Consider the following 22,591-nt stretch of genomic DNA (forward strand, 5'->3'; position numbering starts at 1 on the left):
AAATTTTTTAGAATGACCCAAGCTGGGAGGGGTTGCAAGCACTTTGAAGAACAGGATTAGAATTCAAAACCACCTTGACAAACTGGAGAATTGGTGTGAAATCAACAAGATGAAATTCAATAAAGACAAGCACAAAGTACTACTCTTAGGAAGAAAAAAATAAAATGCACCACTTCAAAATGGGGATTGACTGGTGAGGCAATGGTACTGCTGCAAAGGATCTTTGGGTTACAAATCAGATATGAATCAATAGTGTGATGCAGTTGCTAAAAAGGCGAATATCATTCTCGGGTACATTAACAGGAGTGATATATGTAAGCCACAGGAGGTAATTCTGCTCTACTCAGCACTGGTGAGGCCTCAACTGGAGCACTGTGTTTGATCTGGGCACCACACTTCAGGAAAGATGTGGACAAACTAGAGAGAGTCCAGAGGAGAGGGAAAAAAGTGATAAAAAGTTTAGGAAACTTGACCTATGAGGAAAGGTTACAAAAAATGGGCATTTTTAGTCTTGAGTAAAGATGACTAAGTTGGGACGTAATAACTGTCTTCAAATATGTTAAGAGCTGTTATAAAGAGGATGGGGATCAATTGTTCTCCAAGCCCACTGAAGGTAGGACAAGAAGTAATGAGCTTAATCTAGCGAAGGAGATTGAGATTAGATATTAAGAACAATTTTCTAATTATAAGGATAGTTAAGCACTGGAACAGGCTTCCAAAGGAGGCTGGGTAATACCTGTCTTTGGAGGTTGTTAAGAACAGGTTAGATAAACATCTGTCAGGGATGATCTAGTATACTTGGTTCTGCCTCAGCATGAGGGGATGGACTTAGATGATCCCTCAAGGTCCCTTCCAGCCCCTACATTTCTGTGATTCTATGATTTATACCTGCTGAGGATCTGGCTCTACATTTCTAACAGCTGATTGTATCTCTTAATGCTATCAATGATCATCCATCAGGAAATATGCAGTTCGGGGATTTGGTTGATGCCTATACCATCCAGAGAAGAGCGTCTTTGTTTACTATACTGAGCCCATGAGATTGTCAAGGTTACTGGATGAGTCTCTCTCTCTACTTCACAAGTATTGTTGTTTGAGCTTAACTTGTAGGAGGAATCCCAACTAAGACTGGCAGTGTAGTAGTTCTTGTTCTAGGTCTGGAAAGGCATGGACTTCCTAAGGATCACTTAGCACCTAGTCAGAACAATGTGAATGTTGGGTCTCCCCAGGAGGAGAAATGGTGTAATGATGGATTGTTCAGAAGGAGAAATGGACTGAAAATGAATTGAAGGAACTGGGTCAAGTATAACAAGAAATCTGTATAGCTAGTAACGTTTACTGATATTGCTATGGAAAATATGTTATTTTTTCCCAGGGATGACTGGTTTAGAGTGCAAGGCTAACAGAATAGAAATGCCACTGGAAATTACAGGGGCTTGTAAAATACCATTTGAAGTGAAACAGCTGTAATATGCTCATGGTCTGATTATAGCAGCACTATTTCTGCTCTCATTGCAGGAATGCATAAGTGGTGCACTAGATTAGTGTCTGTGGTTTAATGGGGCAAGAGACTGCAATAGCAGGAGGGTGAGGGCAAGAGACAGATTGAGCAGTAGGCAAATGTTGAGATTTTGGTGAAGAAACAGCATGAGGGAGAGAGCAGGTGGACATTTAGCTAGGATGGAGAAGGGATCATTGCTGTTCAATCCTGTTCTACAAAAACGATGTCTGTATATAGGTACATAGTTAATACATAACGTGCCAGCAGATGGCACTCCAGACTACACAGCAGTGTTCGTAGGTTTTGTGGGACCGGTAGAAGTTGTGCTTGCTGTGTGCTGCAAATGGCTTCTGATGTGCAGTTCTTAACACTTGCTGCAGTGCCACTTGGTACAGTTTCAGACAAATTGTTCTTTTAATGCTGAGCGGGGTTATCACAGAATCTCTATGGCCAAATGGTGATCCTGGCTGTTCGCCTGCACAGGGGAGCCAGAGGGTGCAAGGAATAGAGCTGTCTCCATAGAACCACAACCCCCTCACCCTCCGTGCTGCACGTGTGGGCAGGGAGTGGGTGAGCCTTCATTCTGCCTGTGGTAAACGTCCGCCTCAAATCTGGACCTTAGCGTCCAAAATCTGGGTGCTTACTATAAACTCCCCCAAGCTTTTACCAGCTTGGATCTGATATCGCTGCCACCAAATAGGATTTTGGCTCCTATTAGCCCCCAACGCCCAACTTTATCCCTGGGGGATCCCCAAGACCCAGAGCCCTGGGGTCTCCCTATCTCATCCCCAGCTTCCCCCTTTCTGGGTTAGCCGGAGTGATGCTGTATGCTCCTTGAATACAAACCAGCGAGGATAATTTACCTCCCCCTGGGCTAGCATTCAAACTAGTCAGCTAACAAAGAAGATTTCCCCTCCCTTCTCCCGTAGCTGTACTAAGAGAAAAGACCTCAAGCATAGTCTTAAAAAGAGAAAACTTTATATAAAAAGAAAATATACATAAACAAACACTGCATTAAAAGATCAATACAGGGATATGGCTATAAGAAAATAGGAATAACAGTCTGATTAAATATAGCCAATTTAAAATCAATCCAGCAAAATCAACACACTAGTAAATACAACAAAGCATATTATAGGCTATTGCCTTGTTTGCTTTGTACTTACTCTTTGGTAGACGAAAGTTATAAAGCAAAGATTGGATGTTAGAGGAAAACTGTTTCACTCCAATAGCCTGGGAGAAACAAAAGACCCCGAGTTTTCAGTTCCCTCCCAGACTTTTTAAAAAATCCAGTTTTCTGATTGGTCCTCTGGTCAGGTGTTTGGTTCCCTTTGTTCACCCTTTACAGGTAAAAGAAAATTAACCCTTACCTATCTACTTATGACACTACCCCTGCAATGAGCCACCTGGCACAACTGAACTGACCTTTCAAGGGAAGTAATCTGTGCCGGGTATCTGGCTGGTGCAGAGTACTTCCCCCCCATATCCAAAACTTGCTGAAGCATTTATAGTAGTGCATTTTTCATCAAGGTCTAGCATGCTCTTTCTTTTATTTAGCTCTTCACATCTGATTTATCACACAAGAATGTTAAAGTATAACCAACTGCATTTCTTTGCTTCCTTTTCAGGGCCGGGACTTGCGTTCATTGCCTACCCAAAAGCTGTCACCATGATGCCTCTTTCTCCGCTATGGGCAGCTTTGTTTTTCATGATGCTGATATTCCTTGGATTAGATAGTCAGGTATGACTCAAACATCACTTAAAAGAAATGTTGGGTCAGATTCTCAGCATATGTACAGTGGCATAAAGTCAAGGGAGCTATGCCACTTTGTACCTGGTGAGGATCTGGCCCTGTTTAAATTCTCTATTTCAGGTTTCTTATTTGATGATAAAAAAAAATCTGTATATTGCAGATTCCTTTATTATTAATTGTAAGCAGTGATTCATCTGAGTTCTGCTTTTAATATTAATGTCAGTATAGTATGCAATTTCATAAACGTTCAATTAGAATTGATAGTACTGTTCAAGTCCACTCGTAAAACAATGACAGCAAAATGGTATGTGTTTCTTTTCAAACCAACATGCAAGCAATGCTGATCACTGAAAAGAGGATACTGAAAATGAATGTGCTTATGCTGTACCTTCGTATTGCAAGATATGATGGCAAGAAAAATGTAATTAGGTAATGCAGCAAAGTGACAGCACTATAGCCGTTGTCCTAGTCTATGTAATTATAGAAAAATTGCACAAGAGTTGCTTCACCAGACATATTATACAGTAATGAATGTCTCATAGTATCTAAGTAATCTGTATGTGTGTTTCAGAAAATAAGAATGATTGTATGCTGTACAGTAAAACTGTGTGGTGTTTTGTACTGCACTTCAGATCTTTAAAATTAATGTTTTATAAGGTCTACATATTTCCAAGATGCAACTTGATGTAGCAAAATGCAAAAGGGGCTGGAAATTATGAACTCCTGAGTTCTGCTCTCAGGTATTTCAGTGACACATTGTCTGGCCTGTGCTGGGACACCTAACCATTCTGCTTCATTTTATTTCATCTGTAAAAATGGCGAGAAACACACTTACCTACCTCCACAGGCTATTGAAGATAAATAGCTTAACACTTTGAAGATTACAGTGCTGCTTAAGTGCTGCTTATTATTCTTTTAAGTGACAGTTCCACAGTGTGCAATTCCTTATGCATAACCATCTCAACTTCGGGGCACCATTTAAGACCCATTTAAGCACATATTTTAAAGACTTAAATATTGTGCTGGGTCTGTGCCCCACAATGAATTTCACTCTCAGAGTATGATAGATTTTATTTTTTGGAATTTAGCTTTGGCCTCGAAATCCATAGATTTGGACTTTTTGACTCTGAAATTTTGTTGTTCACTTTAAACAGTATCCTCAAGGATTTTTCAGTCTATCTCTTTGATGAGAATATAGGAGGGAACTTGAAGAGTTTTTTAGCAAATCCAGTTCCCCAGAGTAGAAGAGATATGTATCTTATTTGGGCTTTTTGTTATTTGTTTCAGTTTGTGTGTGTTGAAAGCCTTGTGACAGCTGTGGTGGATATGTACCCAAAGATTTTCCGAAGAGGATACAGAAGGGAACTGTTGATTCTTGCTCTTTCAGTTGTGTCATACTTTGTTGGCCTAATAATGTTAACAGAGGTAAGATGCCCTTTGTTTCATTTCAAAGGTACAGCCAAGGAAACAAGTTGGCTATTTTAAATCATGACATACTCCAGGCATGAGCACTGGAGATGGGCAAAAACTGCTTTACAGTAATGTTGATCAAATGAGTACAAACCATTTAAGAGACTTTTCTTAACTTTTGTTCAAATCTTTAACTGCACCCTGAGCTCAGCAAATATTGTAATCATGGATAGCCATTGAAAGGCCATCCCATCCATCCACAGGGATTGTCATTTCTCCCCTTTCTATCTGGGCTGAACCAATCAGATGTGAGGATATTTGAAATTGGCAGCCAGGAAAAGCCAGCCACCTTCTTAGGAAAAAGAGCAGTGGTATATATAACTGAGAAAAACTAAAAAGGAAATTGGTGGTAGCTTTAATTGTCACATCAGAGCATTAGTTGGACTGAATGCCTCAAGTGAATGAAGGCCTGATCCGACAAAGCACTTAAGCACGTGCTTTATTTAAGCACATGAATAGTCCCCTTGTAAGTTAGTGGGACTGCTCACATCCTTAAAGTTTAGTGTATGCCTCACTACTGTGAGGCTACTGGCCACTACTTCTTGGACTGTGGCCAGGGTATGCAGCTGTAAGCGCCTGTTCATTCAGTGCCCTGCTGATCAGAATTCCCATGTGCTGCGAATTGGTTTTGCCATTTTGAAGTTCTGCTAAAGGAACCTGTTAACATTAAAAATATCTTCAAGGCATCATTTGAATCCGATACGGAACGTATAGTAAATGTGTTCTTGCTTGTCACGGCTATTACTTTAGTTAATATAGATGATCTAGATCTCCTCTCTGGCTGGTCAATATAACAGCCATAAATAAATCTTGGGAAAAGTGAAAGGGTTGGGGTTTTTTAAAAACCTACTTCGATTCACAGTGTCTGACAGTGAGTTATTTTACACAGTGTCACTTTCTTTTAACCCATACACTGTCAGGCCGAACATTTTTTTCCTGTCTCCTCCCTAATCCTCCTCTTCTTTCCCCAAAGCGGGAGTCTCACCTGAGTACATATTTGCATTGCTGACCCATGCCGGAGTCTGTGCCACTAGATCTTCACCGCTGTTACACACCACTCGCAGAAATAGAACAATGCAATGACCCCGACCCAGAAATGAGATGCAGTTGCATGGCTGTGGCTAGGGGCTGAGCCCTTTTCTTGCTCTTGACTCTCCTGCAAAGAGGTGTGGTGGTCATGAGGGTGAGCCGCATGCAGCCTTTATACATATACGAGCCTCTGATTTGCTTGTAGCTCTGGAATATGCAAAGATATATTTGTCCGCTCTGTGTATTATTTCAGTGTTCTTATGGCCAAACCAAAGCACAGAAACAATAACCATGTGTTCTTCAGATGTTACCCACTCCAAAGCCCACTGAAGTCAATGGGAACTTTCCCATTGATTTCAGTGGGCTTTGGATCAGGTCCAGGGTTATCATCACTTCCATCCCTAAAGGATGTTGGTTGGCACCACTCTTTGTGTGTGCATTTGTTTCGATTTATCTAGTCTGTTTAATCTGGCTATCTAGGCATTTCTAATGCATCCATTAATATTGCTAATTCAGACTGAAGGTATTCCAAGAAGTAAAGTTACATTCGAACTGGGAGAAAGTGGATGATGAGCTTGATTTGCTCCCTGGGTATGTCTACACTGCAGTCAAAGGTGTGATTGTAGCTCAGGTAGGCATATGCATGTGAGCTTTACTCTAGCTAGCATGGCAAACAACAACAGTAAAGACATGGTGGCACAGGCTTCAGCGTGGCTGTCTGGAGTACTGGGTACATACTTGTTTTGCTGACCCATGCCACAGTCTGTGCTACCAGGTCTTCGGTGCTATTTTTAGCTCTGCTAGCTAGATAAAAGCTAGCACGGGTAAAGCTAGCTCCAATCCCACCTCCAATTACAGTATAGACATACCCCTCAGTTCTTCAGCAGGTCACCAGCTAGTAAATCTGTTGCTGTAGTTGCTGTCTAATGTACTCAAAGCAGGTGTATAAATAAGAACTGCTACTAACTACCAGGAAAGTTCATGATGCTCAGTAAACCAAGGAAAAATTACTATTTGCCCCATATCTGACTAGAAATGGTTATCTTAATCCGATTCCTCTGGCAAACTTTCAACAGATCATAATGCTTTACTGTAAAACCATTATTTGATCACCTCTGTTACAATGTGGCCTATCTTATCTGTATTGTAACTAATTATAAATACAGCAAAAATACTGAGTACTCTCTAACTGTACCAGGCAGCTAATAAAGTACAAATCAATAGCTACCCAAGAGCAGTTGTGCGTATGCAGTAGAGGTTGGGTTAATGTATTATGTGATGTAGAATGTTGCAAGCGTCAGGAGAGAGGCCATCAATCACAATTTCTTAGCCTTTCAGTTTCTTTGGAAGTATAATGAAGTGAGAGTGCTTTAGAGGTTGGCTATTATCTAGAGATAATGATGAGTTTGTTAGGGAACAGATATCCAGAGTTTGTGCCACAGGATGTCAACACTTGAAGAACATACTGAATCAAGTTACTGCTATTAGGTTAATTAATGGTTCCATGTGTCAGGGAGTTTTTAGCTTAATATAGCTGGGGGAAATGATTCTTTTACGTTTGTTTTATTATTCTCTAATACAAAGTCCCTGTAGTGACCAGTTAAGGATTATTTTTGCTGCTGTTTAAATGCCTCTGTTCAAGTGTACACTGTTTGGGGGAGTCACCCTGCATTCTGATGTCAGCTGACACGTTAGCTCGGAAGGCTTGTACTTTTGAGCTCTAGTCCACTTTGCCTTTTTTAATCCTTGACTTGAGTGACTCCATGAAGTTATTCTTTAACGTCCAGAAGGTACCTTCAGCAAAAGCAAAATCTGAAGGTAACCAAATAAATTCACAGCACAGAGTATATCCTTTGTGCTTGGAGAGAGAATCCAGGCTGTAAAGTCAGTCTGCTCATTCTTCGTTCTCAGTGCACTAAAGCCCATGATGCTACTGCTGATGATCACTCCTCATTTCTTTTGGCACTAAATAACTTCCAGACAATGTATTAATTTTCAGAGGACTGTTTAGTTCCTTATTGCCACTTCCTCCCTATAAACATGCATATGGTGTGTGTTGTAATTGAAAGGTGGATGATGGCTCACAGAGAACATAGGCATCCAGAATACCTTCAGGGACCCTCAAGAAGCACACTGAGCCGTGGTTCTCAAGCTTCCTTCTTCAGGTGACTTGCCCAGGGTCACAGGAAGTCTGTACCAGAGCCAGGTGTTGAACTCACATCACCTGAGCTTCAAGGCAGTGACTTAAACATGCACCCATTCTTCCCTTATAGGACCTGCTCACCAGTTGCACCTGTCCCCACTTCCTCTATGGCCAGTTCTAAGCCCAATTTCATTTCTTCCTCACACGTACTAGCCTCAGATTTTCTCTCCTACGTCCTGGGAGTCAGGAAGCACCCAACTAGATTGTCTGATTTGTTAGAGGTGCGGGCCAGGTCAGCTCCTTGAGGCTGTCTTGTAGGGCCTCTCTAGTGTGCCAGGTTAAGCAATCCATCTCTCACTGGCTCCCCCTCTCATGGCTGGAGAGAGATGGCAGCATTTTCACACATCTCTTGAGTGCATGCTGGGTTGTAGGAATCTCTGCTGCACTGGGGAAGAGGCAGAATGAGCAGACAGGCAGCTGCAAGCTTGCAGTTGCTGTCTGGGAGTTTGGCTGCACTGTGCAGCGAGGAGCACCATGTGGTGCTGTTGTGCTACATTCTCAGGCAGAGCCTGATACTGAAGCAGTCTCTCAAGTATCCCATCCAGCTAATCTTTCACCTCTATGCAGAGAGAAGGCACAGAGCCCAAGCACCTTTTGAATGTGTGATTTGGGAATTAATGTTAGTCATTGTCCAAGAGTGAATTTTACTCTAAGTTTCTATATGCTGGGGTATTTGGAGCAGAGCAGCCCTCCAAACAGCCTCGGGAGCTAACCCACCAAGCAAATGCCCAATTTGCAGTGGCTATTGCTGGCCTGATTTCATTGATGAAGGTTATCTTTGTTGCTTATGACCAGTGAATTTTGTAATATTCCTTCCCACCCCGCTTCACATACACACACAAAGCCCAGATATGGCTCTAACAGATGAAGTATATATTACCCAGACAGAAATCTGAGCTAATCTGCACAGGGAGAAGATAGAAATGAAGTTCTCCAATGTCTGTGGAATTTAGAAAGCATGTTTTCCTTTTGTTTTCTGTTGTCTATTTTATTTGGCCCAACATATCCTTTAAAGACAGATATTTTTAAAGATTAAAAATAGATTTCTTTCAAAATCTATATCAGCTGATTCATGAATGTCTGCACAGTGCTTTGCACATGTGAATTGCCACATAAATGGTTAGTAGCTTTCTTATTACTGCTAAATGGAATGACCTGTTCTGGCACAGATACAAAACCCTCCCATACCCTGTAGCAGTCCCACAAACCTTTCTACAGGAGTCCACACTTTTTATCTGATGCTATTGCAAATACCAGGTGCTACCTGAATTTTAAGAACAGGATTAAATGGCTTGATTATATGAATATAGGAATATATAAGATTATATATGTATATGTAAATGTCTTGATTATATGAATTATAGGAATATTAACTTGCAGTGTTTATATGCTATGGGCTGTCCATTTAAATGACTAGAGCATCAGAACATGACAATTAGGTCCATGTGACTGGACAAGCACATTAATGAATCCTTCTGTACATAACCGTACAGTAAAATTGTTAATATTGTAGGCATATAAGAAGTCATTATTACTGTGCAAAGCCAAGGATGAATAGGGACATCAACTTCCCTTATTGCTATTGTTTCAGTTTTGCTGGCTACAGACCCAAGACAGAGTTGCATGAGGCTCTACTCTCAGTGATATTATTATAGCCAGAAAAGCCAAATATATCAAATGAAGTGAAATATGAGCTTCTGGAGACATTCAGGAAAGTGGTCCTTTTTCCAAATTCATGGATTTCCTGTATCTACATATCTACTGTATAATCTACCTTCGGTATATCCAATATCCCGTTGCCTACCTATCTAGGCTGCCATGGCATTCTGCATCTCAGGATGCTTTTCTCAGTAGCAGAGATTCTAAAATGTGAGGTGCAGCAAGACATTTTCAAAGGCACAAAGGATAGTTAGGCATTCAAGTCCCCTTGAAATTCAATGGGAATTGGATGCCTAACTCCATCAGATACTTAACCCCTCCCCCCTACCCATGGATGCTGGAATTTAAATGACACCCTCATTATTCTCTTTCCTTATGGCAATTGAACTGTTCTTAATCATCTTCCAAGCACAGAGGCTCCTCATTTTTTCTTGAAAGCTGTCTCTTGAATTTCACAGTGAAGTGCCAGCAGGTGCAGCTGGTCAGAGGACTGACTGCCTTTCTAACTCTGCCGTGTCCAACCTCCTCTTGAAGAAGTAAGAGGTTTCTCTAAGTCTTTCCCCTCTCTCTAGATAGAAGCCTTTTTCATTGTGATGTTTATTTTTCTCCCTCTCTTTGGTGCCCCTGTGGTAGGAACAGAATCCCTGACAACAGCAGTCTACAGGAAAACTTGTATTTGAGGAAAAAACCCAACAGAATAACAGGTCCAGCTAAGATCTTAGTGACTTCTGCACTAAGCACTGTGCAATAATTCACTGCTTCCACACTACAGCTATGTGGCAGAAAAGCTTTACAGTGCATCGGGTGGAAATTCAGCAGCAGAAGCTGGCCATGCAGAATCTCCTGGCCCAACTGTCCCTGACTACTTGGTGCTCCAGGCCAAGATGAAGCATGGCAGCTAGGGGCCCTGGACCATTTTGTCCAGCTGCAGCAATGTGGCAGCAAGCTTTCAGCTGCTTTGGAATGGAAATTCAGCAGTAATATCTAGCATTTTGGAAACACAAGCCAGGGGTCTTTGGCTGTTTTTTTCTGCTTTGACTGGGGTGAAAAATGGCATCCAAGAAGCTGGCAAGTCAGAGGGGCAAGAAATACTCAGAGTGGGACCTCTATCCTCACCTCCTACTTCAGACTGCCACAGAAACCAGATGTTTTTTGCCCCTGTTAGTCCAGGAAGGGCCATAGCCAGTCCTTGTTGTGGTCAGTATCTTGTGCCCCTGCCCCCTCAATGGGTCTGTCAGCTCTCCATTCTCGGAGGGCAGCTCTGTCTCCTACAGATTCTGACACCAAAGCAACAGTTTGAAAACAAGCAAACAAAACTGCTCAGATGGCTAAGCTTCCCTGTCATTGGTACCAGTTCCTATGAACTCAGGGCAGCCTGAGGGCTCTGATCCTGTTCTCTGAGCTCCCTCCAATGTATGTTTGTGCAGCATGGCAAGCCTGCCATTTTCCCACTCTCTTACCACTGGATTTCGTCAGTGAGTCACGAGAGCAGATGAAAATAGCTAGAACCTGCAGGAAGACGTGTGATTAAGATATTCTTCTTCCAGTTTCCCTTCATGAGCACCATACTGGCCTAACCTTTCATTCTCATAGAGCCTAGTGGCAACTTTCACCTTAGCAACATTGCAGGAAGTATCTAGCTGCTCGCATCATGGACCTTCCAGTGCCAATGGACAATCAAAATGATAGTTATCCTGCACCAAACTGTGGGCATGAAGGAAAGGCATAGGGAGGGATAGTTCAGTGGCTTGAGCATGGGCTTGCTAGACCCAAGCCTATCAGTTCAATCCTTGAAAGGGCCACTTAAGAATCTGGGACAAATCAGTACTTGGTCCTGCTAGTGATGGCCAGTCTGTGACAAAAAAGTAATAAATGACTTGTTGATACCCACTCCTATGAAATATTATCTGCATATACTACTCAAACCTTCCAACTGCTTGACTCCCTTGTCTTCATCATGTGTTTACAGAGAGGAAATCCATAGTACTCTCTCAGGATCTGGCCCGCCATCGGGCATTCTGTCAGACACTCCTGGTTCTAGTCCAGTTGCCCCAAAAAAGATTTCACTGTGTTTATTTCTTCTGGAAGCACAAAGTATTTGTCCTCCAGGGACTCTAATACTCTGTATGATAGTGGCTGGTTATGGAAACTGTTCCATAATGGTGATGCACCTCTATACTCGACATATTATCCTGATTTATTAGTGGGTTTTCCAGAATCAGTGAACCCCTGAGGGAGCTCAGATAGACCCCATTCAATTCTAGTCAAATGGTTCTTTGAGGAAGCTCATCACTACAACTTACTAGAGTTGTAAGCAGTTAAGAAGGTAATTCTGTCTCTATTCTTTAAGATTCCCTGTAGATTTGGCTGCCAGTCAGGTGAAAAGGAATGATTGGACCTCCGTGGTGTGCTGACAGCTCCAAGCTACAAGAAGAAAGTATAAGTTAAAACTCCTAAATTAAGCAAGTGAAATTCACTTGCTTCTGGAGAGGGAAGTTTTGTGCATTATTCATTGTTTATATTGGAAATGTACAGTAGTGCCCACTGCCTCTGGGGTGCTTTCCAAGCCCTCATCAAGGACAGTCTCTGCTGCAAGGAACTCACAACATGGGGCATTTGAGATCCTACATTCTCAAGCAGTTAGGAGAAATGTAGTGGCCAAGGCACCCATAGTTTCTCAAAAGCCTAATGATGTCAGTTCAACATCATTGAATCTCCTAATCCTAGAGAAATATCTATGCCAGGATCCTCTCAAACTGCTGACCTACAGCAGCTGAGACTGTTTGCAAGGTACCTGAGTGGTTTTGCCTTGTAGAGGATGAATAATCAACCGAACTTGTAGACTTACTGCTCAAATCTAGAAACTGTCCACAAATTTGGGTATTTCAGAGGATTCTGAGAACATGGTCCTAAAGGTGTTCTTGAAAGATCAGGAAATCCATTTTGTCTGATAACTAGAGATGTGTTGGAGTTTCTTTTAACTGAGCTTTTGAGTGGGTCTTGAATTCAAGCTTCCTGAAGGTCCAACTCTGTGTTAGAGACTTATAGAATATTCTTTCAACATCTAGCCCTTCTTTACAGCACTCTCACATTTCCCAATTCCTTAAAGCTGTGTCTCTGTAGAGATGTGGTCAGAAGACTAGTAGAATGATTTGATGCTTCAGGTAATCTTTGATACTGCTTTTTTAAATATATAGAGTCATCTTCCCCATGCTTTGTCAGTGTGTTTTCCTTTAGTAAGTACTGTGAGACTGGCAGACCTGGTGCCAGCTCATGTCAAGGCACTGAGGACTCAAGTGAACACTGGCCAATATATAGCTGGAAATTATTCTGCCTCATTTATGTGTTAGCACTGTTAAAATAGATGTTAAGTTTTTAAGAATGTGGTTAGTGATTAGATTTTATGAAACGCTTGTAGGATGCTGCATATATTGATCTCACTCATAACATCTATACCTCATGTTATAAGGCAGGGGTAAGCAACCTGTGGCATGGGTGCCGAAGGTGGCATGTGAGCTTATTTGCAGTGGCACTCATACTGCCCAGGTCCTGGCCACTGGTCCGGGGGGCTCTGCATTTTAATTTAATTTTAAATGAAGCTTCATAAGCATTTTAAAAACCTTATTTACTTTACATACAACAATAGTTTTGTTACATATTAAAGACTTATAGAAAGAGACCTTCTAAAAACGTTAAAATGTATTACTGGCACGCAAAACCTTGAATTAGAGTGAATAAATGATGATTCAGCGCACCACTTCTGAAAGGTTGCCGACCTCTGTTATAAGGTTATATTAAGGGTAGGTCTACTCTGGTACAGCAGGTGCACTGCTGTGGTACATCAGTGAAGATGCTACTAGGCTGACAGGAGAGCTTCTCGCATCAGCATAGTATATCCACCTCTGTGAGAGGCATTAGCTGTGTTGATGGGGGAAGCCCTCCCGTCAACGTAGCACTGTCTACACTGAGGGTTAGGTCACTATAACTGCATCACTCAGAGGTGTAGATTTTACACACCTGTGAGTGACGTAGTTCTGCTGGTGGAAGTTTGTAGACATGGCCTTATTGTTTGCCTTATAAACCTCTAACTGTGTAATTTGCCAGACAGGAAAGAAGTATTAACTCACATAAAACGCTGAAGGCGTTAGGCCCTTCCCACAATAAAGCCCACTGAAACCAAATGAGCCATTGTGAAACATCAAAGAGCAAAGATTTTGTTGATTGCCCCCCACACACTCCAACACCTATGAAGAGGAGACATGCATACGAACTCATTCCATCAGCTTGCACTCTAGGGGAAGGGAATAAAAGTCCCCTACAAGGAGAAACTGTAGCTCTATGCTGCTTGGACTTTGGGAGGACAAGATTTCTAAGCATAAGTAAGGGATCCCCAGCAGCTGAGCCTGGGTTAGTCCTAAAGGACATATGGAGCTTGCATAGTACAGCAGCTTATATCACCTTTTGAAACCTAAGATGGCAATTCATTTATGTGTGTATGTTTACCTGCTTTAACCTTATAATTAACTTTTATTTCTTTTTCTTGGTTAATAAATCTTTAGTTAATTTATTATAGGATCAGCTACAAGCATCCTTTTTGGTATATGATCTAGGGTGCAATTGACCTGGGTAAGTGACCAGTCCTTTGGCCCTGAAAGTAACCTGAGTGGTGGTGTGATATTTAGTGTAAGGGACCATCTATCACAAAGGCAAGCTTGCCTAAGTGGCAAGATAGACCAGAGTACTCAAGGGGATTGTCTGTGACTCCATGTTAAGGCAGTTACAGTGCTTTAGGAGTTCACACTTGTTACTTGGTTGGTGAAATCTAAGTAGAGAACTCACAACCAATTTGGGTTTGTGCCCTTCTTCTTACCAGACTCCCCTGAGCCGGGTACTCACACTTCTGAGCCACTCCGGGCAGCTTGACAATTACATTGGCCAAAAGAGTTTTAGGGGCCTTCTACATCTGGAATCCTTATGTGCAATTTGTTTCCTAAATGAGGTGACTCTTGGGCTTGCAGTAGAATTTTCTGTCCTCTCAAAATTAGGGTTTTTACTTGAACCAATTTGTTTATTTGCCTTCCACATATTCTAAGCCCTGCCATAAACAGGAGAATCAGTTGCACATGTTTTGTTTTTGAGGCATTGAAATTCTGTTTATGCAAAACTATGGGATCTTGCTTTGCTGTAAGTCTTCATTTCCGTTTGTTGTATAATAAATGAATAAAATGATAGATGAAGTATTCTGTGTAGAGGTGGCTGAACTTTTCCAATGCGTATTAATTAAAATGTATAGCTTGTCTTCTCATCTTGTGCAATGGGCTGGGGAATCAGAGAGACAATCAGTTCTCTGAACGACTTCACTGACTGGCAATACATTATAAGATAGGAAGTAGAGCTGAGGTGACAGAAGCAAAAGTAAAAAAAAATTCTGTTTGTTTCAAACAAATTGATTTTTAATTTTTGTTTTTGTGAAAGTGAAACTCCCCCCCTAAAAAAAATCATTTTGAATGGACAGAAACTTTGGTAGATTCAAAGCAATTTTCTTTTTGACTTTTTTGTTTCAGTTTGGTCATTTTGTGGTGTCTTTGCTGGGTGTGTGATTTAATTTAATTGGAAAATTTTCAAAATGGAATGCTGTTTCAAAACAAAAAGTAAAAACAAAACATTTGAAACTGGCCAAAATGAAATGTTTCCACTAGGGCTGTCAATTAATCACAGTTATCTCACGCGATTAACTCAAAAAAAATTAATCATGATTTAATAAAATTAATTATGATTAATCTGTTTTAATCACACTGTTAAACAATGGAATGCCAACTGAAATTTATTAAATATTTTGGATGTTTTTCTACATTTTCAAATATATTGATTTAAATTACAACACAGAATACGAAGTTTACAGTGCTCACTTTATATTATTATTTTATTACAAATATTTGCCCTATAAAATGATAAAACAAAAGAAATAGTATTTTTCAATTCATCTCATACAAGTACTGTAGTGCAATCTCTTTATTATCAAATTTACAAATGTAGATTTTTTTTGTTACACGACTGCTCTCAAAAACAAAACAATGTAAAACTTTAGAACATGGGTCGGCAACCTTTCAGAAGTGGTATGCCGATTCTTCATTTATTCACTTAATTTAAGGTTTTGCGTGCCAGTAATACATTTTAACATTTTTTAGAAGGCCTCTTTCTATAAGTCTATAATATATAACTAAACTATTGTTGTATGTAAGGTAAATAAGGTTTTTAAAATGTTTAAGAAGCTTCATTTAAAATTAAATTCAAATGCAGAGCCTCCCGGACCGGTGACCAGGACCTGGGCAGTGTGAGTGCCACTGAAAATCAGCTCAAGTGCTGCCTTCGGCATGCATGCCATAGGTTGCCTACCCCTGCTTTAGAACCTACAAAGTCCACTCAGTTCTGCTTCTTGTTCAGCCAATCACTCAGACAAACAAGTTTGTTTACATTTGCGGAAGATAATGATGCTCACTTCTTATTTACAATGTCACTTGAAAGTGAGAATAGGCATTCGCATAGCACTTTTGTAACTGGCATTGCAAGGTATTTACGTGCCAGATATTCTAAACATTCGTATGCCCCTGCATGCTTCTGTCACAATTCCAGAGGACCTGCTTCCATGCTGATGATGCTCATTAAATAAATAACATGTTAATTACATTTGTGACTGAACTCCTTGGGGGAGAATAGTATGTCTCCTGCTCTGTTTTAACAACATTCTGCCATATATTTCATGTTATAGCAGTCTCGGATGACGACCCAGCACATTTTGTTTGTTTTAAGAACACTTTCACTGCAGATTTGACAAAACGCAAAGAAGATACCAATGTGAAATTTCTAGAGTTTTGCCAGTGTATAATTGCATTTACAGCTTCTGCCAGCACAGCTATGTGGAACGGGGTTCACACCTCTGCATACTCCTGGGGGCGCAGCTATGTTGGTCAGAAGTCTGTAGTGGAGATGCTGCCTAACTTAGAGGAGTCCTGGAGATGCTACAACATTTGATTGTACTCAACCCAAGATTTAAGAATCTGAAGTGCCATCCAAAATCTGAGAGGGACGAGGTGTGGAGCATGCTTTCAGAAGTCTTAAAAGAGCAACACTCTGATATGGAAACTACAGAACCCAAACCACCAAAAAGGAAAATTAACCTTCTGCTGGTTGCATCTGACTCAGATTATGAAAGTGAACATGCGTCAGTCTGCATTGCTTTGGATCGTTATTGAGCAGAGCTTGTCATCAGCATGGACACATTTCTCTAGAACAGTGGCTGAAGCATGAAGGGACGTATGAATCTTTAACACATCTGACACGTAAATATCTTGCGACACTAGCTACAACAGTGCCATGTGAACACCTGTTCCCACTTTCAGGTGACATTGTAAACAAGAAGCGGGCAGCATTATCTCCTGCAAATGAAAATAAACTTATTTGTCTGAGTGACTGACTGAACAAGAAGTAAGACTGAGTGGACTTGTAGGCTGTACATTTTTACATTGTTTTATTTTTGAATGAAGTTTTTTTGTACATAATTCTACATTTCTAAGTTCAACTTTCACAATAAAGAGATTGCATTACAGTATACTTGCATGAGGTGAATTGAAAAATACTATTTCTTTCTGTTTTTTATAGCACAAATATGTGTAATCAAAAATAAATATAAAGTGAGCCCTATACACTGTGTTCTGTGTTGTAACTGAAATCAATATATCTGAAAATGTAGAAAACATCCAAAAATATTTAAATAAATGGTTTTTTATTATTGTTTAAGAGTTCAATTAATTGCACGATTCATAGATTAATAGATTCTAGGGCTGGAAGGGACGTCGAGAGGTCATCAAGTCAAGTCCCCTGCCCTCATGGCAGGACCAAATACTGTCATGATTAATTTTTTTAATCACTTGACAGCCCTAGTTTCCACTTAGTTGAATTCAACCCGAATTCACGAATAGTTTTGGAGCCTCAAAAATGTATTTTTCAGGAAAAGTGCTATTTGCCGAAAAATATTCTCCCAGCAATAGTAGAGAGAGGGGGTTACAAAAAACAAAAGAGCCTTTGTTCTGGGAGGATGAGGAGGAATAGCTTAGTTGTAAAGAATCATGGAGCACAAAGTGACCACTTCAGAGAAGGAAAAATTACAGGCAGTCTAGTGTATTTTACTCCTTTGTACCATGTTAGCTTGGCACAGTTGTTCTGCATACTTCAGCTAATCAGGGAGGACCACTTAAAGGGATATTATGCCTGGCTTGCATGCAGTGCTTAATTTGTAATGAAAGAGATGCTGGGGCTCAAGCAATTAGGTACCGGGTCTCAAGCAATTCTTTTATATTCATGCAGCAAGCCCAAAGGTGCCGGGGCTATGAACTGCCAAGCATAGAGGTGCCAGGGTTCAGCCCTGGCACAAATTAAGCATTGCTTGTATACCGCCAAAGCCTAGAAGAAACTGACTTCCTTTGAGTTGTGCTTTGTAGATTCCAAATGAAGTTTTTGCTGAAGTAGAACCCTGTTTGCCCTTGATCATGCTCTATTTCTGGAATATCCACATTATTTAGGGAGCTCTGTTTTAAAACCATTAGAAAAATAGCTTTTTATTTGAAAGGGAAAGAAATTAAAGAAAAGCCTACCAGTAAGTCATTCATTAATTGATCTTTGTTACATGATAAAGACTTAGATGAGCAAATCATCTAAAAGACCTTGAACTACATGCAAACCTTGTACTGTTCTGCGAGTTTTCTCAGGATTGAGCTAATGCTTTTTACACAGTAGTGTAACAGACATTTGAAGAAATCTGCATATGTATGTGCAGGGTTTAGGAGATCATAAGCACTTTCAGTCATTTAAATCTTGATGCTGTAACAGCGAAGTTGCAAATAGGATGGAATGGGAAGAATATTTCAGAAAAGGATCAAATGTAATGCTCCGTTATCCTAAGTTCACCTAGAACACAACATCAATTCTAATGGGCCTTGTTCCCATCTGCCTCCTGCCCCCAAGACATTTACTATCTTAACACAAATGTGCAGTATTTAACGGGCTAAGGGAGTAGGAGAAAAGAGCCTTCACAATAACAAATCACTGAGAAATTATCATCTCTCATTACTGAACAAGAATGACTGTGCAATTAAAATCATATTTGTGCTTTGAAATATTCCCATCAGACCTCCACAGTCTATTTTGGTTTCCCTTTTCTGTCTTTTGTGTTTAAGGGTGGAATGTACGTTTTCCAGCTGTTTGACTCCTATGCAGCCAGTGGAATGTGTCTTCTTTTTGTGGCTATATTTGAATGCATCTGCATAGGCTGGATTTACGGTGAGTTACTGAAGACTGCTACATTATTGTGTGTTTATGGAAGTCATACACTTATGGCCTTAGTTTTAGGACCAGATTTAAAGTGACGCATGGCCCTTGTCACACCATGACAGGGGCCTCCATGGCTCTGCCCTTGTATTGTGGCTCCGCCTCCCACTAGGAGTGTCAGTGGCAGGAGGGGACCTCTCCCCTCCAAAGAGGCAGGTGCAGGGCCAGGGCTTTCTTTCTCTCTGGGCTTCCAGGAGTGGGAGGAGGGGTCCCCCTCACTCCCTGACTAGAGAGGCAGAAGTGTCAATAGCAGGGGCCCAGCTCTTGTTTCTGGCTATCTGCAGACTCAGGCAGACATAGTTGCCTTGGTTACACGCAAGCCACCTTTTTAAGCTTCTCTTTGTGGCAACAAGGGCTAGAAACTTTTATAAAATGAAAGCTGAGATTCTGATGTCACATGTCCTCAGAACCAGGGCCTTAGGCATGAGGCTGCAGCCTCTATGCCTTAAATGGCCCTGCTCAGACTGATATTGACCAGAAGCCATTAGGATTTGGCAGCTGGTTGGTCTCTATTTCCCATTGGGCAGACGCATATCCCTGGCACTGCCGTTCCTTTCCAGCCTTGGTGTTCTGGTATTCAGGGAGCACAGTGAACGTATTGTATGTCCACCCCGGGAAGTACCTCGTCACAGACATGTCCCTTCTAACTCTTCTCATTTCCAGGCTAAATAATTCTAATCTTTGCAAAACTGATTGCTCACAGAAACGTTCTATATTCACTTTTGGTTTGTTTTGGGGTTTTTTTTGGGCAGGCAGCAATCGCTTTTATGATAACATTGAGGATATGATCGGGTACAGACCACTGTCATTAATTAAATGGTGTTGGATGGTCCTAACTCCTGGTATTTGTGCTGTAAGTATTAATCGGAATAAATTGGTCGGGTTTTCTGCAGATTTTTTTCCATGTGTTTGAGGCTAATGAATTACAGAAATAGAGAAGTAATCATGATGGCATTTAGCATATATTTTAATTGAAGAAGCTTACAGTAGATTTGGTAAGAATCAATGTTAACTTCATTTTTCCCTCTGCACATAATTCTAATGCTTCCCATAACAGGAAAAAGCAAACTCCTTAGTTGGACATCTGAGATTTGTGCACACAAATATGAGTTTTTGCATGTGCAAAAGATTTCACATGCAAAACTGCGGGTGCAAATGTAGAGATTGGCTCAAGACCAATAATGTTGCCCTTATTTTCTAATAGTGATAGATTTGAAATTATCTTGCTCATTTCTCCTATCACACCTAGATTACCAGACCCAAAATTTAATCTCTGCTGTGCAGTTATGCTTTGCCATCAAAGTGCAAGTTTTATTGTCAAGTGAAAGTTAAATAGGATTTAAACTTGAAAGGTGACTCACTTCTGTTGCAGGAACTGAGATGTAAATTATTTCAGATGGACATAAAAAAAGATATTGGTGTGTCTCTGACTTCAAAGCTTACACTACTTCAGATTCCTGGGGGAGAGTAGACTGCCTGTGCAGCAACTTTATTTTTTTCCCTAGACAGTATGGCTTCAAACGTAGGTAATGTATTTCTCCCTTTATTTCAGGGAATCTTCATCTTTTTCCTGGTGAAATATAAGCCTTTGAAATACAACAATGTTTATACGTACCCAGACTGGGGCTATGGGATAGGCTGGATGATGGCCCTCTCATCCATGGTTTGTATTCCTTTGTGGATCTGCATTAAGTTGTGGAAGACGGAGGGAACCATTCTAGAGGTGAGGCATATTTTTGGAATGCCATTCATTTATACAGAAGTGGGTAAAGGAGCATGACCCCTTCTCTTCTGATGACTAAGTACAGCTCAGACCAAAAAAGAGCATTTTTCTTCGTGCTATGGTCCACAGATCTGTCACTATGGTCTGTCCACCTGTTTGCAGGCTGGGGCAGAAACATATTTGGTGGTCACTGGCTCCATGGTTATGCTCTATCCCATGAAGTTCCCTCCAGTATTCTCTCCCTCCACAGCGGCTGGTGGCTCACTGACCCCTCCCTGCTGCAGAGTTTGTCTAAGGGAAATCCCAAACCTTATTTCATGCTTTTATACTAACAATGCAGCTCAATACTGTGTCTGAGGGCTGCGTTTGGTTTCAGGGAGAGGGTCATGTCAGCTCCGCCTTCCCCTCTGAGGTGTTTGCAGTGTTTGGTGCTCTTGCAGGCTGTATGTCCCTTCATGCCCCCAGAAGGGTAGAATGATGGGATAGGCATTTCCTGACACATCTAAAAGACTGGGAAAGTATAAGGCTGTCATCCTCAGTGGCTAGTGCAGTCACCATGCTGTAATTATTGGGTATAATGCCCAGCCACTGCTCTGGATCACCAGGCCCTAATGTTGAGATTATTGTTCCCAGCCTGCGTTGAAGGTTGCCTCCTTGGTTGTTCACCAAGGCAGGCACAACCTCGGTCCCCTCCTTTTGGCATGAAAACTCTCTGGAGGCATCAGACCAACAATGAGAAATGAACAACAAATATGAATGGTCTTTGGACACTCCAAGTGCCCCCACCTGCTTTCCCAAGCTGTGCTAACATGGGCAGCCAGTACTGCAGGCATGATCCCTTGCAACCTAAAAATTATATGCGTTAGGGCTTCTCCCTTGAAAAGGGGGAAAAGCGGAATTCAGGCCTGTTTCATTCATGTATGTGGGGCTTTGTTCATTGGGATCAGACTCTCAGCTATTTTAGTGACACAATAAGAAACTTTATAGAAAGCTGAGGCTATTCAGTATCATCAGAAAAGTCAGCTTACACTCCTGACTTTTGCCTGAGACTATAGAAAGGAATATACAGGTTGAATGGCAAGATGAAGCAGTCCATGAACTACAACAGGACAAAATACCTCATTGTAAGTGATAGCTAGAACAAGCACAGCGTCAGCAGCTGCCTTCTGTTTCCTCAGGTCAGCATGTCTCCTAACTGGTTGTGTCTGGAGTTAGACTCCCAATTGATGCCTGACTATCTCAGTCTGAGAGCAAAAGAGTTACTTATAGCTTTGATCAAATAAGGACCTAATCCTGAGGGGTTATCCTATGGAGCTGTGCAGGAATTTCAGGAACCACTTTGCCCCAGTCCCAGTCTCAGCAACCCATGGACAGGAGACACCATGAATGAAATTATCCATCTACTTCAGAACAGAGCATTGCACCCCATTTCCAATCCTATTTCTAGCCTCAGAGAATCAGAGACAACCAGAGAAGGACCCTGTCTAAAACATCTAACTAACTTCCTAATAGAGGCTTATCTTCAATGCATTTCCATTTACCATCCTTAGACAATTCATATGTTTTGCTGGTGGATGGCAGACTTTTTCTTTTCTTAACTTTGATTTTCACTGTTTGATCTTACCTGTGCTCCCAGCCCAGGGTATCTCCCCAGGATCTTGGTAGCAATAATATTGACTTTAGGGACGAAGGAAATTCACATATATTCCCAGATAATGTTTATGATCAGGGTTCTGTACAGCTGGAACGCTGAAGCAAACCCCCAGACTGATACAGTTCCTGGAGTATCTTGGATTCAGGACAGACAGACACCTGTTGCCATGGAAGGCCTGGGCAAGAGACGACTATCTTCATGTACAAGGTCTCATC

General features: G+C 41.2%; 1 protein-coding gene across 1 annotated transcript in view; it reads left to right on the plus strand.

Annotated features, from left to right (window-relative positions):
- SLC6A11 (solute carrier family 6 member 11) overlaps window positions 1-22,591 on the plus strand; it is a 194,977-nt gene that overhangs the window by 169,516 nt on the left and 2,870 nt on the right. Inside the window, exons 10-14 of the mRNA XM_075073420.1 lie at window positions 3,130-3,242; window positions 4,542-4,679; window positions 18,849-18,951; window positions 19,752-19,852; window positions 20,552-20,722. Of these exons, the coding sequence (XP_074929521.1) occupies window positions 3,130-3,242; window positions 4,542-4,679; window positions 18,849-18,951; window positions 19,752-19,852; window positions 20,552-20,722 (626 nt within the window). The remainder of the gene's footprint in view (window positions 1-3,129; window positions 3,243-4,541; window positions 4,680-18,848; window positions 18,952-19,751; window positions 19,853-20,551; window positions 20,723-22,591) is intronic.

Source organism: Chelonoidis abingdonii, chromosome 17 (genome assembly GCF_003597395.2).
Source record: "Chelonoidis abingdonii isolate Lonesome George chromosome 17, CheloAbing_2.0, whole genome shotgun sequence".
Taxonomy (NCBI): Eukaryota; Metazoa; Chordata; order Testudines; family Testudinidae; genus Chelonoidis; species Chelonoidis abingdonii.